At 41.1% G+C, this 15179-nt stretch overlaps 1 protein-coding gene across 2 annotated transcripts in view; it reads left to right on the top strand.

Annotated features, from left to right (window-relative positions):
• Positions 1 to 759: 759 nt before the first annotated feature.
• LOC120804262 (plakophilin-3-like) overlaps positions 760 to 15179 on the top strand; it is a 41834-nt gene continuing 27414 nt past the window's right edge. The window contains exons 1-3 of one of the 2 annotated variants that reach the window (XM_040153641.1): positions 760 to 1074; positions 10357 to 10445; positions 14269 to 14885. In XM_040153641.1, coding sequence (XP_040009575.1) covers positions 870 to 1074; positions 10357 to 10445; positions 14269 to 14885 — 911 coding nt within the window. In that variant the 5' untranslated portion in view covers positions 760 to 869. The remainder of the gene's footprint in view (positions 1075 to 10356; positions 10446 to 14268; positions 14886 to 15179) is intronic. The other variant, XM_040153722.1, reaches the window with a different exon arrangement.

Below are 15179 nucleotides of genomic sequence, written 5' to 3'. Positions count from 1 at the left end.
ACTGTATGTTTTTCTTACAGTATACACCATGGTAAACATTCACAACTGCCTCTCAGTTGGACGCATTCACCTTATAGTAGTGTTTCCACTCAAACATCTTCATATCAATATCTCTAAGTAGTGAGGCTGAATTTATATACACACGTACTGTACATCCTGCCACAGTCAGGAAGTGATTGATTTGAGTAGTTCTGCAGAGTAAATTTTGTTTGTTTGTTTGTTTTTTGCTACACGTAATTTGCAGACAGGGGAGGGAACGGCAGCTGTACAGCCCAGGACCATGACTCCATAGTCGGGGGTTCTCATCCAGACTCCTGTGCGCGGTTGAGTTTAGGCAACAAAATGCATTTTGGGTAGGGTTTAGAAGGATCCGAGATCATGATGTACTTTACCTTAACCAAGGGCTGCCAGTGCCTAAACATCCACCCATCCATTAGCTCTAACAGAACCATAAAAAATGTCATGATGCTGTGGTCACTACAAACAGGTACTGTAGTGCAAGATCTGAAATTCTGGCGGAAAAAAGATGAAATATCTTGTCTGTGCAGATGTTACTGATCTTCAGCATCAACATCTTTGCAGCTTTTCACGTAGACTGAGACGGTCCTCAAACGTTATCCGGCATTACTGTTACATGAGCTGTAACAGAACTTCATCACCAGGGGACTCGTCCTGACGGCAGGTGGCTCTTGGTTGCCCCCCCCCCCCCCCCAACCCCAACCCCTGAAGGGCCCGCCTACAGACTGCTGCCATTTCGCAGCGGACACTGACACGACTGAGCCTCTCTTCAGACGAGCCGCGCCCGCTGCAGGACCAGGCGTCTCCCCCCCTTCTGCCCGGCCGAAGTAGTCGATCTCCCCGCTGCGAGTATGAGTGTGGCGGTGGCGGAGGGCTGTCTCCTGTCCGCCCTGCAGCCCAAGTCCTCCTGCACCGCTTATGTGGTCCCCTCGGACGGCCCGTCTCCGGACCCTGCGGCCAAAGCCAGGAGAGTCCAGGAGCAGGTCCGGATGCGGCTAGCTGAGAAGAAGTCATCCTCCCTGCCCAGGCTGGAGGACTCGCTGTTCGGACCGACAGGTGAGCCACATCCTGCTAAAAAGTTGGCTGCATGGAAAGTGGAAAACTGAGAAAGGATAATAGAGTAGAAATGTATTTATTGTTTATTGTGCAATACATTTCTAAAGACATGCTTTCCCTTTGTCTTTATGGCTTATTGAGCGTAGACTGATGGGCAGAAATGGCAGTTTTATCCATTTAAAATTAAATCTACTACACAATAAAATGTGCCAAAAGCGGAGGGGTCTGTACACTTTTCGTAGCCGCTGTATATCTACTTTATATAGCGTAAGCGAAATGCTACATTAATAATACCATGGGGCCACAATGGCTCTCTCGGTCAGAGGAAAGGTTGTGTGTGTTTCACCCATTCAGTAGAATGGGGAAAGTGCTCTAAGGGCTTTGGGCCCCACTGCGTGTGTCACTAGACACATGTTGTTTGGACGGGTTCAAGCTGCTGCCTACTATTTATTCATAAATCATATTTTTTATGGTTTGATAAATAAATATAAGGCAATAATACACAGAGAGGGTCACTGGTCATGTTTGAAAAATGCTGACATACGGAAGTGAAGGGCAGAATTAATATTATAAATATAAATTGGTTAGGAGAAAGTTCAGACAGGGTTAGGGAGTGTGCTTGAAAGTGAGTTGTCTGTCAGTTCTGTAGCAAATTTATGGGAGCTGCCTGGAGACCACACTCTTAATTGGTTCTTGCAGTTACAAAACAATATAACATTTAGTTTCCTAATTTCATTCTCACTTTCTTGCAAAGGTAATATAAAGTTGATCTCTTTGGAAACAAAAGTTGGGCTGTGAATGGCAACTATGTCCGAGTGAACCGATTTTCACAGCTGAAATGAGGGCTCGAAGCTGAAAGGATGGTCTTTTTGGCACGGTGGAACAACTTGTAAACACAGCAATGACATATTATCATCAAGCGTCAGCCAATAGTTGTCTGTTGTTTTTACACATGCAGAAGATTCGGAGCAACATGGAGCTTTTGGAAGGGTCTGGCCGCGTGATGAATGTAAGCTGCTAAGCGCTCCTGTCTGTTCACCAACTTGTTGTCTGTCTGCCGTCACGTTAGTTGCCTGAAAATCAAGAAATTCCTGTTGTTATTTACTGAGGACAGGACACACAATCTGCGGCTTGGGAAAGTTTGGGGGTTTTTGGGGTGGTTACATTTTGGTTGGAAAAACAAGAATTTACTCATTTACTTTGGAAAATGAAACCAGTAAACAGTTCTTACGGTGTAAACTGCTACACTGAAATCTTGGCAGATGGTCATAAAGAAGAAAGTAACCAAAACTCTGGAATTGCATAATGCTCCATTGCTATTACAGAACAACTCCAACCCAGAATTTGTCCAGGGTTGAAACAAACAGCCCTGACAATGTCATCGGGAGTTATCTTGGCTTGGGTTTGAAAAAAACCTGCGCTGTAAACTCAAAGGTAAAAGAAGTTGGGACAGAAGTGGGCATTTAGGAGGCGTGGAGGGTCTCATGAGAGATCCTGTCCAGCTGCCTTACGAGAAATGCAATGTTTCTGCTGCTTGAATTTGCTTCCGCCCCTGCATTTGCCAAGGTGTAGGCCTGATTGGAGAGAATTAGGCTAATTTGACAATGTAACAGTAATTCTTCTGTTCACAGGGTGTACCGAACCAAAGCCAATTGCATACCAAATGGGATGTCATGTACCATGCTGTGCAGAATGAATACACATAAAGCGACAACACGATTATTCATACAGTTGGGAACAGTCCTCTGAACACAAAACACCAGCCGATGACAGATGTGGGAAAATATGTTACTCAGACAGTTTGCAGGAAACTGATAATTTTTCAGTTTTTCTTCATCGTGACTTTTTTTTAATTTAGAAAAAATCATGACTCAATGAAGAAATAAAGAGAGCCCCAACCCATAGGGCAAGAGGGGTCACTGAAGGGTTCGACGAGTATGAAAATACAGTCAACCAAGGCGCATTGAAGCTGTTCTGGTGGCAAGTGGTGGCCCAACACCTTACTACGATACTTCCTATTGGTTTTACATTTAATTTGTCACCCGTCTGTATGTTAATAAGGTCAGAATATTTGTTGATCCTTGTGTATTGTTCAGTTTCTGCACAGATTTGTATTTGTGCACTATGAGCACCTGCAACTGGTCATTTCCTGTTTTTTTTTCCTCACTATGGAAAATTTAAGTCATGACTTCACAGGTTCCAGTCAGGATGGTTTCTGGTTATATATGTTCACATGTTGAACAAGAACAGCTTTTCCATTAATTAAGAAAGTATGACCCAAAAGTTATAAAAGTGACATTAGGCACATAGATCGAAGATCAGGTGACATATGTAAAATTTGTACAGTTTTATGATAGTAGCCATTCAGCCTGCAAAGATCAGGTCATACACATCTGTCTCAGCGCGGGCCGGATGGCAGGCTGGAAAGTCATTAGGAAAGTACAGGAGAGGAAGGAGCAATCCCTCCCCCGTACTACCGCTACCCCTGCCTCTGTCGATAGGACCTCAGCTTGACCCACAAGGGAGTCAGGATGTTGTCTGAAAGCTGCATGTAAGCTTGTGTAAGATCTTCTTTCATTACTATAGTGAGTAGCTGGATATCTCTTAGTCAGAGCAGATTGCTTTTCAATAGACTGAATCTCCTGTTTTTGTTAAATAACAATGAAATTTCCATTACACCTACAGTATAAAGACGTTTTCTTGTTGAAGGATTTAAAGGACAATGTGTACAAGGACAACAGTGTTTTTGCAAGTTGAAGCCTCTTTACTACAAAACATGTAACCTACATTTTTGCTGACCGTTTTTGAAAGCGTGCAGTATAAGTTTAGATTTTTTGATGTATTTTTCCTCCACTGTAGACAGCCGATGGTTACCATGAATTTGTGGAATGAATTCAAAAGGCTGCACAGCAATACCTCCCGACCTTAACGTAGTCTTGACAAAAGCACCCTGGATTCACTGTGATTGATGACTGATGATGATGGCTTCAAGTCTCAAGAGTCTGCAATTACATGTACTCAAAGTACATACGTGAAAGAGAACCAATAAATGTTTAAAAATATAACTTTGTGTTTAAAGCCAAACCAAGACACGTTGCTGTTAGTTTTGATGGTCTTGTCATTTGCCATCACATCTCCTTTACATAATACCATATACAGTATATATATATATACACACACACACACAAATACATAAATAACATTCCTGTAAGTGTGCCAGGGTGCCAGCTGGCGGTGGGACAAACACAACAACCGCAGCGCTGCGCATTGTGCAGGAGTTCAACAATTCAGTTCTCTGCAGATTTTGAAACAACATAACGAAAAGTAACATCTAGTGGGAATCAGTGCTAACATTAGCAAGCTAGGCTACCTAACTTCCACTTTTGGAGTGGAATGAAAGCTTAAAGTAACAATGGGTCCACCCAAATGTTTATTGTTGTTGTGATAAGCATTCAATTTTTTTTCAAACGAAGCAGCAGACTGACTTTGATGGAAAGTATATGTGATTTGTGCTTGATAGGCTGATACTAAACATGCAAAACCACTGGTATACCGTTAAAAGTTAGGTCAGGATATTTTAGTTGATTTTAGGGTGACGTGGCTTTTATCTTCAGATAGCCTAAAGAAGTAAAATTTTGTCATGTCATCAAAGGCAGCACATCACCTGTTGTGAACTCAGTTTGGAATTTGTTCTGTGTGACATTTGAGGTTGAGTGGAATTGAGTGAGCCTAAAGAGGACTGGCAAAATTGGATAAGTCCACACATTGTGGTCTGAATTCAGTGTAATCTGGATGCAGTCCAGCCGCAATTAAAATGAAAGGAGAGGATGAGTGGGGCAAAAAATAAGTCCTGTCACAGGAGATGCTTGTGCGGTTGGGTGTGAATGAACAGGGATGTCGACTCCTCTAGCTCTCGACCCCCTCCCCCCCTCTCAAAACGCTCATTGACCACCTTGCATGTGGAACATTCCTTTCCAATCTCCTCTTCACAACATGTTATCGGAGACTATTTTAGACTGATCTGTACTGAGCTCCTGTGTCTGATGTTTTCCATTGGGCCTTGAAATTTGAGGGATTTGCATCAGAGAAACAGAGAGCATATTTCACCATTTAGAACAGAATTTTTTTTCACCAGTTTCCGCTTTTCTGGCCCTCCAGATTTGTAGAGTTTATTGACATGAGGCCTAAAATAAAGCATTCTAGATATACTGGCAAAAACCCAGAGCCCTGTCTTTTAACCTAGATTTTTCTTGTGACTATGTCCAAGTAATTATGAAAAACACTGTAGAAGAGTTTTTATTTCACTGCCTGAGGTAATGAAAACTGCCAAGTTTAAAAGGTTGTTAAAACATCTGATCCATTTTATCCACAACTGTTGTGGAAAAAAAGTTCAGGTTGCAGTTAAGTTGAGATAAGAAGCAAAGGGCATAAGGACATGAGCAGGGAATGCTACCATCCTAACCAACAAGGATAATATCAAACTTTCAATCCAGCATTATAGCAGGAGTCTCTTCTCTACACAATCCTATCCCCTTTGTTTTGATGATTTTTTGAATATACTGCACATTCATGTGCCCCAGAGGATGAACTTTTTCAATTTTGGACACTCCGGGCTTTCTTCAACAAGTCAGGGCAGAATGTTAAAGCAACAGTTTGAGATTTTGGGAAATATGGCTATTCACTTTCTTTCAGAGAGTTAGATGGGAAGGCTTATAACACGCTCAGGTCTGTACGCTAATTTTTAATCGGCAGCCAGCAGCCAATTAACTTATCTTAGCATGAAGACTGGATGTGGGGACAGTAAACTAACTGGGCTCTGTCCAAATGTTACAAAATCTGCCTGCCGTCTATCTACTGGGGTCTCCGCTGGTGTCCTGGTATCTTCATGGTAAGATAACAAGACTCCAGGAAAACGATAATGAGTCTGGTCCATGAAGCCCTGTCGCTTTCTGTATGAATTTAACAAACAAGACATAACATGTTAATTAGAGAGGTGTAAAGGTGCTTGTAGGTGGATTTTGTTGATCAAAAGTCACCACAAAAGTTCCCCGGATGCATAACTGTCTGTTTTTTATGTCATATGAACCTCTTTTAAAAAAAATCTTTAGGACATTTTAGCCCCAAGTATTGTCACAATATTGTTTTTTTCATCCCACACTTTAGCATTGTGGGGTTTAATTAACATGGAGAGGGTTAGAAGCATCTGGATATTGTGTATGAAGGTTAGACTCGAGTTCAAGTGTTTGTTTGTTTTTTATATAATGGGTCAAGCACTGGAGCTTTAGTAGAAAATGGGTTTATGACAACACTGGAAAGTATTTAGAAAACATGGTGTTGAGAAAGGCCCAATGATGAATCTTAGTGAAAGAGAGGAGCTGCACACATAAATAATTGAAAGGCAACTTCTTTGTCAGAATTCAAAGATAAACAGTGTGATCTTGAGAGATGGGCTTATCACAGTCATAAAACTTTGACTGAGAAGTTGCTTAAAAACATACTGAAACTTCAGATAGCAGTACTCCTGTATTCTGGGATTCTCATGGCACATGAATGTTTTTGTTATGTACGTTTTTATGACCCAAACTACTCTTTATTTGCAAATGTCTCCGGAAGATGGATTTATCTTTTAGGTCAAATGTGTGCCAAGTTCTTGATAAGATTTTAATATTTTATCAGTAATCAGATCAGCTATGTATTTCTTATACTCCTAGGCAACCAGGAAAAAGAGAACTTTTTTCCCCATTTGTCTATGTTTCTTTGTTGTATGTTTCTCATGCAGTGGATATGTGATTCAAAGACCTTCAGTGAACAGCTAAAAGACATACTGTGAATATGATAGAATTGAGACTACACCCTGATAGAAATATCTAGATAATTGCTATAATTTATACGACTTTTACTTAAAAAACACTGGATGCCTAGAAAAATGATCAGCATCCAGAAAGAACATATTCCGTGAGTCTTCTACAACTTGATTTAAAAAGCACACCATTAGCATGATGTTAAGTGCCAGTCAAAATGGTTGTTAAATGCTAGAATAAGACACTCCAGTTTTAGTAGATACACATTTATTTTATAAGTAGATGGACATGGACAGTTAATCCTAGTGTCTACCCCAAAATGGCTGCACACATGATTATCACATAGATGACTTCTGAGCTTTGAATATATGTTTGACCCAAATAGTTTAATTTGTGATTGTGTAAATAGTAATATGTGATACTTTGAATTGTTCTTCTTAGTTTTGCAACCTGTCCTTTCATAATGGGCCAAAGAAATGTTACATAGACGTACTTTCCACTAAATGACCACACGGCCCATAGCTGTTCTTGCTCTGACTTGAATGGGATGTTTGATAAGCAGCTTTGCATGCTTGTACCCCTTGCCCTGGATTTGTCCATCACCTCAAGTGGCAGTGGAGAGAGCTGTTGTACTATTTGATGTTGACAAAAACCTCACCACATGGGCAAGCTTGGGTGCTCTTGATTTCTTCTTTCAGGAACAGAGACAGGATGGACAAACTTCAAACCAAGTATTAATAATTACTCCCACTGCTGAATGAGATAGAGATTCGATTTGAAAACGGGAGAATTCCTTTAGATACTGAAACTTCAAATGGGATAAAATGGAAAAATTTGTGCAAAAAAATCTTAGCTTAGAGGCCTCACATGTAATGGCTTCTGTGATCTGGTGGTTCTGTTGTTGTGTGATAAGAGATACCAGTTATATTCAATATATTGTTGGTTAAATGCTGTGTGTGTTCTTCTTATTGTTGTGGTCGTGCATGAGCATACCTTCCCTGTCCTTTGACCTGGTGATTCTTATGTTCAGGAATGCAGTGCAGCTCCCCTCCCGGCAGCACCTCCACCCTCTTTCCTTCCGTGCTGCTGAACTGGAGGGGCCCCCACCCCCATCACTCTACTCTCTCTGTTAAATTCAGAGCAACTCATTTATATAATGTTTTACAGTATAATGTGCTATAGTCTGAAAGTATTCATACATGTAGTTACAGTGTGCAATCTATATAAGATTCTTTCATCAACATTTCTTGTCGCACGTTTATATTAATTTAATTATTTATTATGTTTGAGGTCAACGAAGGCGAATGTTTGCCTGCAGAGTTTGCATGTCAACGTCTTGGGGTCGTCCTTTACCCTCTCAAAATACTCCTATGCTTTGGATTTCCTGCCCGACATATGTAATTACTCTCTAATAACCACAAGGACCAGCCGTGTAAACGATGTCTCTCCATGGCTGACTGAGTGTCGCCACTTCCTGTAGAATTTGATTTTTTTTTCCTGCGACCAACCAACCTGTCAAAACTTGGTCGACTATTAGTGGGGCATCCCTAGTCTGTGTACATTATTTCCATCTGTATGTGTACTGTGAATCCATCTGTCCTAGAGTAGTTCTGCCCAATGACTGTTTACATAATACAGTCTTTCTCATATTACAATCTAATATTTCTCTTGCTGGTATACATTCTCAGCCACTCGGAATTGCCACCCCCCCCACCAGGTGATTTTACTGGGTTCTGTGCACGGGCTTTCCAATCACCCGATGATGATTTAACTGAAGAATGTTTAAACTACCTTACCTATGTTGTCTCTGTCTGCTGTCATTGCAGTCTATGCTGCCTCTCCACCACCCCAACGCCAGCAGTTTCAAGGCCCCGTCGGTGGATCTCAGATTTGCTGCTATTAATAGGGCACTATTCCTACACATCTCTTTAATAAATGGGTTGAATGCTCAAGTTTTTATTAAATAAAGTCTCTGAATTCATGTTAATTTGCATCTTTCTTGGCCGAAAATATCTTTAACAGCATAAACCTCAATTTTACCCTGAAATTTAACTGCCACTTGTCTCGCATTATCTTTTTTTCCCGCGGTTCTGTTGCTGCGGTAATTTTGTAGTAGCCTATCCCCCAGCTCGAGTGTCATGTAATCCAAAAAGTTAATCCCTCTTCGCTGCTCTATCAGCAGCAAGGAGCCCTAAAGACGCAGTATCATTGCCAATGAATTCTCTTACTGAATTTCATATCATACTTGATAAGTTACAAACAGGTGTTCAAGATTTCTTTCTTCGATCTAGAACATGGTTGACACTGCGGCACAAGTAATAGAAATATTAAACGTAATGTATATTTAAAAAGAAGAAGGCTTCGGTAAACTATTGGTAAGGATTGCACTGATGGGACATTAGTGGAACAATGGTTGTAACAGTTTGATGTCTTTGGGCATTGCTGCCTCAAAATGCAAGTAAACTGGTTAAATGTAAAAAAAGAAAATAACTGTGTATGCGTCAGAAGTGTATTTGCAAGTTTTTGTAAAGATCTAGACTTCTGCACTGCTCTATGACACATTCATCAAATCTCTGATTTATGTTGTCTGTCAAAGTAGACGATAGCCAAAGGTTATCTGTTCTGTGGGATTGCAGAGAAAATCACAGAGAATCAGTGACCATCATTGTGTGGTAGCTATTTTTTTTAAGAGTTAGAGTGTGTATAACAACGCTTCTGAGGTCGGGACTTCTGGAGAGCTGTGTGCAGTCACCAAAGCTAAGATAGCTGCTGCTGGATGATTTGTAGATCCCTCCAAATTTTAGTAATGCCTGTTTATTTAAAGTCATATGGTTGTTTTCTATTTCTAACGTTACGCATGTTACATACCAATGATATGATGTGGGTGTGGAGGATTTGGAGTTGTTTAAAGGCACCTTTGACAGAGCCAAGCAGCGTAATGATAGTAAAGTAACAATTAATATAGTGCATTACTTTTGCTGCTGAGTAATTAGTAATTAGTATTTAGATTACTTTTTCAGTGAGTAATGTGTAATGAGTAATTGATTACAGTTTTCAAGTAACTTGCCCAGTACTGATGTCACTGTATGTTAAATCACCTGTTTGTTTAACCTTCACAAATAAAAAAGATAAAAAAGATCACCTTTCCACAGTTGGAGGTTTAGTCCGTACAATCACTTTTACGATTGCAAAAATAATAATAAGTGGATGTACAAGCGAGTCTAATGGAGTCCAAGTACCCTGATGCAATTTGAACCTGGAGAGTCACTGAACCATTGTTATCGAGAAGTCAAGACATCTCGTAATGATTTTTTTTCCCTCTCATTAGTAATAGAGATTAAAAGTTTAGGTAACTTCTCCTATCTATCAGTGCAAGTCAGACAAGGTGACATTCTGACTACAAATATTAAATCTTAAATTTTTGACACACTGGGATAATGTCCAAAAACAATAATCTTTTATCTTTCTTCCTCTTATCTAGATTACAGCCTTCCTGATCCAAAGAGATTTACCACTACCCATGGTTTCAGTTCCAGATCCATGATACACACACCCAGCCGCATCATGGCTGTGAGTACCGCCTGCCAGTACTGCATTACACCATAACACATGCAAGAAAATTTTTTAAAGAAAAGTCCAGTATAGATCAGTGCAAAAATGCTCTAGGTTTGGGACAACTTTATCGTAGCTTAGGTCAAACACAGGAAGCAGGGAGAAACATAACTTCAAGATTGTCCATTTACAGTCTCCTGTATTGTCATTTCTTCAATATCACTACCCCAACCCTCCCCCCAGCTAGAAAGCTGTAAATTGGACTGATGGTCGTCTTTATGGAGTTTAATCTTGTAGCCCAAAGATTTGATAACTACCCAAACAGTAGGAGTTTGGCTGTGATGGGCTGTAGTAGGGATGTGCATTATATGTAATTAATTTAATCATTGATTGTTTCTATCAGTAATAATACAAAGATCTGGTCCATATCCAGGATTTTGGAAATACTGGGCTCATGAATTGAAGTCCCCCCCAATGCCCCCTGCTTAATTATTTGGATTTATAATATTTTGTCTAATCATTTAACTGTTAAGTTATAGTTTGTGTGAATGTAGTGCCGATTATGAAGGTCTAAAGGCTGTTTCAAAGCCTTCAAATCCGAATTGAATGCTAGGCAATATTCTTAGGAGATTCTTAGATTTTTCTCATTAGATTCTTCCTGATTTAAATCTTTTCTAAACTTTTCTGAAGTTTTTAGAAAGTATTGATGTTAGGACCCCATCTAAAGCTGTTCAGAGTGCTAAGTGCTAAGGGATTCAGGCTCATCCCAAAAGGTCCTCAATGGCACAAGGCAACATCAGTGCAGAAAAGATGGCTCATGGTGGAGGAGGTGAGAAGCCAGGAGGAGGCAGACTGAAATGCAAAGGCCGTCTCAATGGCCAAGCAAGGCCAATGGACTAACTGGGAGAGCCTGGAAAAGAGGAAACTCAGCTGGCATGACATTGTGGCTACAACACTCTGGCCAGACATGATTTTGTGGTCCACAACAGCCAAGCTGGCATATGCTGTGCAATTGACAGTACAATGGTAAGATGGTGTTAAAGAAACTTATGAAAGGAAAAAGACCAAGCACTCTAAACTGGCAAATTAAGCTGCCCAGAACAGCTGGAAGACCAAGATTTTCCCTGTAAAAGTGGAATGCAGGGAATTTTTTGCTATATCTACAACCAGTCTATTGAAGAAGATGTGTGTCAAATGCAGCAGGAAAAAAAGCAGCAATTGGCTTTGAATTAAAAGGAAAGACTTGGCTGCAAGGAATGGAACTGAGGGGGGTGTACCTGGGACACCACGTATCACTGTTGAGCCCTCTGGAGATTCTTTGGGCTTATCAAGGAAACAACAAAGAAGGAGGGTGCACAACTGATGCCCCCGATGTGATGCCTACCCTAGGTAGGTAGTCTACAGCTTCGGAAAGAAGTCAGCAGGAAATGAATTGTTAAAGACTAAAAAGAAAGGAAGGGCATCAACCACCTTCAAGAAGACCTAAAACGGAGGCTCTCAAATATGTGCAGAGAAGACAATTTAAGGAAAGGAAACAAAAAGAAGGAAAAAGCAAAACTTCTACAAAGATCCCTTAAAATTTATGAAAGGCGTTTTCACAAAAGAGAAAAGTTGATCTCTGAAAGCACCAAAAGAGGAGGTTGAAAGACATCTCACAACCATCCATACCGATGAGCCAAAAGATGAACTGAAAGTTGTCCCAGCTGACATCCTACTAATCCCACCCCCACAACATCAATTTAACATCAGCCTTCCCAAGCTGAGTGAGGTGAAAGAGGCAGTGAAGAAAGTAAGATCAGCATCACTGCCAGGCCCTAATGGTGTTCCAAATTGTGTTTACAAGAAAGCCCCGGATGTTCTGAAATTCCTACGGAGAAACACATGGGTTGTGTGGGAAAAGCAAATTATCCACAAAGCCTGGCAAAGCACGGGTGGAGTGCTGATCCCAAAAGAAAGTAATTTATCAACCATCAAACAGTTTCGCTAAATAAACCCTCCAAACACAGAAGGCAGTATCTTTTTCAGTGTGTTGGTGCAAATACTTTTAATTAAATACAAAACCATTTAATTGATATGTCAATCCAAAAGGTGGGCATAGCAGGCTTCTTAGGATGCCTTCAGCATAACAGCATCATATGGCATCAAATCCAAACTTCCAAGAACGAAGGAAAGGATCTGCATGTCTTGTTCCTCAACCTGCCCAACACCTATGGATCAATTCCTCATTCCCTACTGTGGACTGCTTTAGAATTTTTTAAGTACCTGCAACAAAAACAAATCTGGTAAAACACTACTTCCGGGATCTGCAATTTTGTCTCACAACATCAGACTTCACCACAGCTTGCCGACCACTGGAAGTAGGCGTCATGGCGGGGTACACCATCTCCCCATTGGCCCTTTACTACTGCAATGGAGCTCATTATCAGAGTCTCAAAATGGGTTGCAGTAGGAAAACGACTACAATTTGATCAATGGTTACAACTGATACAAGCCTACACGGAAAATATTACAACACCGATGACAACTGTCCCCTGCGCTGAGATTGTTCTATAAAAGCTTAATCAAAACATCATAGGGGTGAGGTTAAGGATAAAGGCCAGCAAGTGTAGAAGCACTCCATTGTCTAAGGTCAAGACACGGATCAAAGATTTAATATTGATGGAACTCCTGTCCCAACTGTTTCAGAAATTCCAGCGAAGAGCTTGGGCCGAGTGTGTGATGAAAAGCTCAAAGACACCGGTTAGTTTGAACAACTCAGAAAGGATACCATTATATACATAGCTGACAAGATAAGACCTTCCTGTCAGAAAACTCAAGCTGTGGTGCTTCCAGTTTGTCATACTCCCAAGACTCATGTGGCCTTATATGAAATCCCCATCAATAAAGTGGAAAAGCTGGAAAGAGTGATCAGCACACAAGTGAAACACTGGCTTGGATTTTCACGATGCTAAGTCCTGTCAGACTGTATGGGAAACGGCAAATTGGAAGTCTTTGTTTGCAAGTCTTGTGGAAGAATTCAAATGCACCAAAGCAAGGTCGGTCATGACCCTCACTGAATCTGAAGAAACCGTTATTCGAACAAAACCCCCCCATGAGGCAACAGGGTGGACGTACCTACCTACCCTAGGTAGGTAGACCAAGATAGACTGTTGACTTCTTTACAATAAGTTTACAGTAGATCTCAAAACTCATCCAGAACTATCAAAATAAGACCAAAGTTGTAGTAAATTAGAATTAAGTACAGTATAGTTAAAGTATAGTTTAACAATGCATTATGTTACATTAATAATCAAAAAGAAGACACACACACACACACACACACACACACACACACACACACACACACACACACACACACAAACACACACACTTAAAAGCAATGAGCCAGTATTGTGCATGAATAATGTTTCCTGTCTGGTCTGAGTCAATGAGAAGGCAGATGGAAACCCCACACTACTTATCAAATTCAGAACAATGTAAAGACAGAAGGAAAACACAAAACAGGACATTTGCCTGTCTAACAATAGAAAGGCTGCAATGAGCTTCATGCAGCGAACAGTAGCCAGGCTTTAATAAAGGAGAGAAGGAAGAGCTGCTGACTGTGGAAACTCTAACAAAAAAGCACTATTTCTTGTAAAACTATTTAGAAAAGAAGATATTAGTGACATTTTTTTCCCTTGCCTGTAGTGTAAGAGTTTCTGTATAACAACTTTTTTGCTATACTGAGGAAGTGGAAAATTTGCCTTTTCATATGAGAAATTCAGAAAAAGGGGTATTTACCTTTGCCCACTACAGTTTGTCCGTTAACCTTTTATATCTCCCCACCCTACCCACCCTGCAGGTTCCCACAGTTCCCCTTCGCTCCTCTGGTTTCTCCTCTCAGTCTGCTGTGGAAACAAGTTCCAAGATGAGCCATAAAGGAACCGGCATAGTACAGAGCAACTTCAAGACCTTGCAGTCACAGAGCAGAACCAAGCGCTCTAAGTCACTGTGCCAGGCTGACCAGGAGGGGTTCCTCACTGTTTTGGTTCCTCCAGAGAATGCCTCCCACCCAAACACTATGCTTCCCCCAGGCACCCTTAGGCGCAGCCTCAGTGGGATACTGGCCCAGGAAAGAGGCTACTGGCAAGAGGAGGAGCTGCCGTATCAGTACACCTACAAGGGCCCCTCCCACCGCACCATCAGCCGTATCACCAACCGTCAGCAGAACTACCAGCCGCAGGGATCTGCCTTTGACAAGGAGGGCTGGCTGGGGACTAGCAGGGGGGTCCCCATGGCAGGGGACGGCTGGGGAACACAGTGGCAGCAGCATGTGTCCAGGGCCAACAATGTCATGGGGACAGGGCAGTACCAAGCCCACCTCCATCGGGCTGCCTCACTCCGCAGTGTGAGGAGTGTTGGGAAAGGAGTGGATGTCTTGGAAGGAGCATCAATACACAGCAATGACCCACTGGGAGAGTGAGACAAATTATTCATTAATTTATCTAGCTAAAACACCTGGGCCACCAATGGCTTGGATCAGCTTTATTTGTAGCTTAGTCAGATATATGAATTACTTATTACTGTATAGTATGTTGCTGTAGAAGACTGTCGACGCAAAAACGTAAAGGAGTATGACATTATTATTATTGTGCAACTCAAAGTGTGACAGAAATGTGTAACTTTTCGGATTTGTAATAGAGAAAATGATTAGTTGATAAAGCAAAAGAATATGTAGACTAATAAACAGATTAATCAATGATGAGAATGATC

The sequence above is a fragment of the Xiphias gladius genome, chromosome 1 (assembly GCF_016859285.1).
Source record: "Xiphias gladius isolate SHS-SW01 ecotype Sanya breed wild chromosome 1, ASM1685928v1, whole genome shotgun sequence".
NCBI lineage: Eukaryota > Metazoa > Chordata > Actinopteri > Istiophoriformes > Xiphiidae > Xiphias > Xiphias gladius.
Note: the sequence above shows the minus strand (reverse complement) of the source record. Positions and strands in the feature narration are given on the sequence as shown.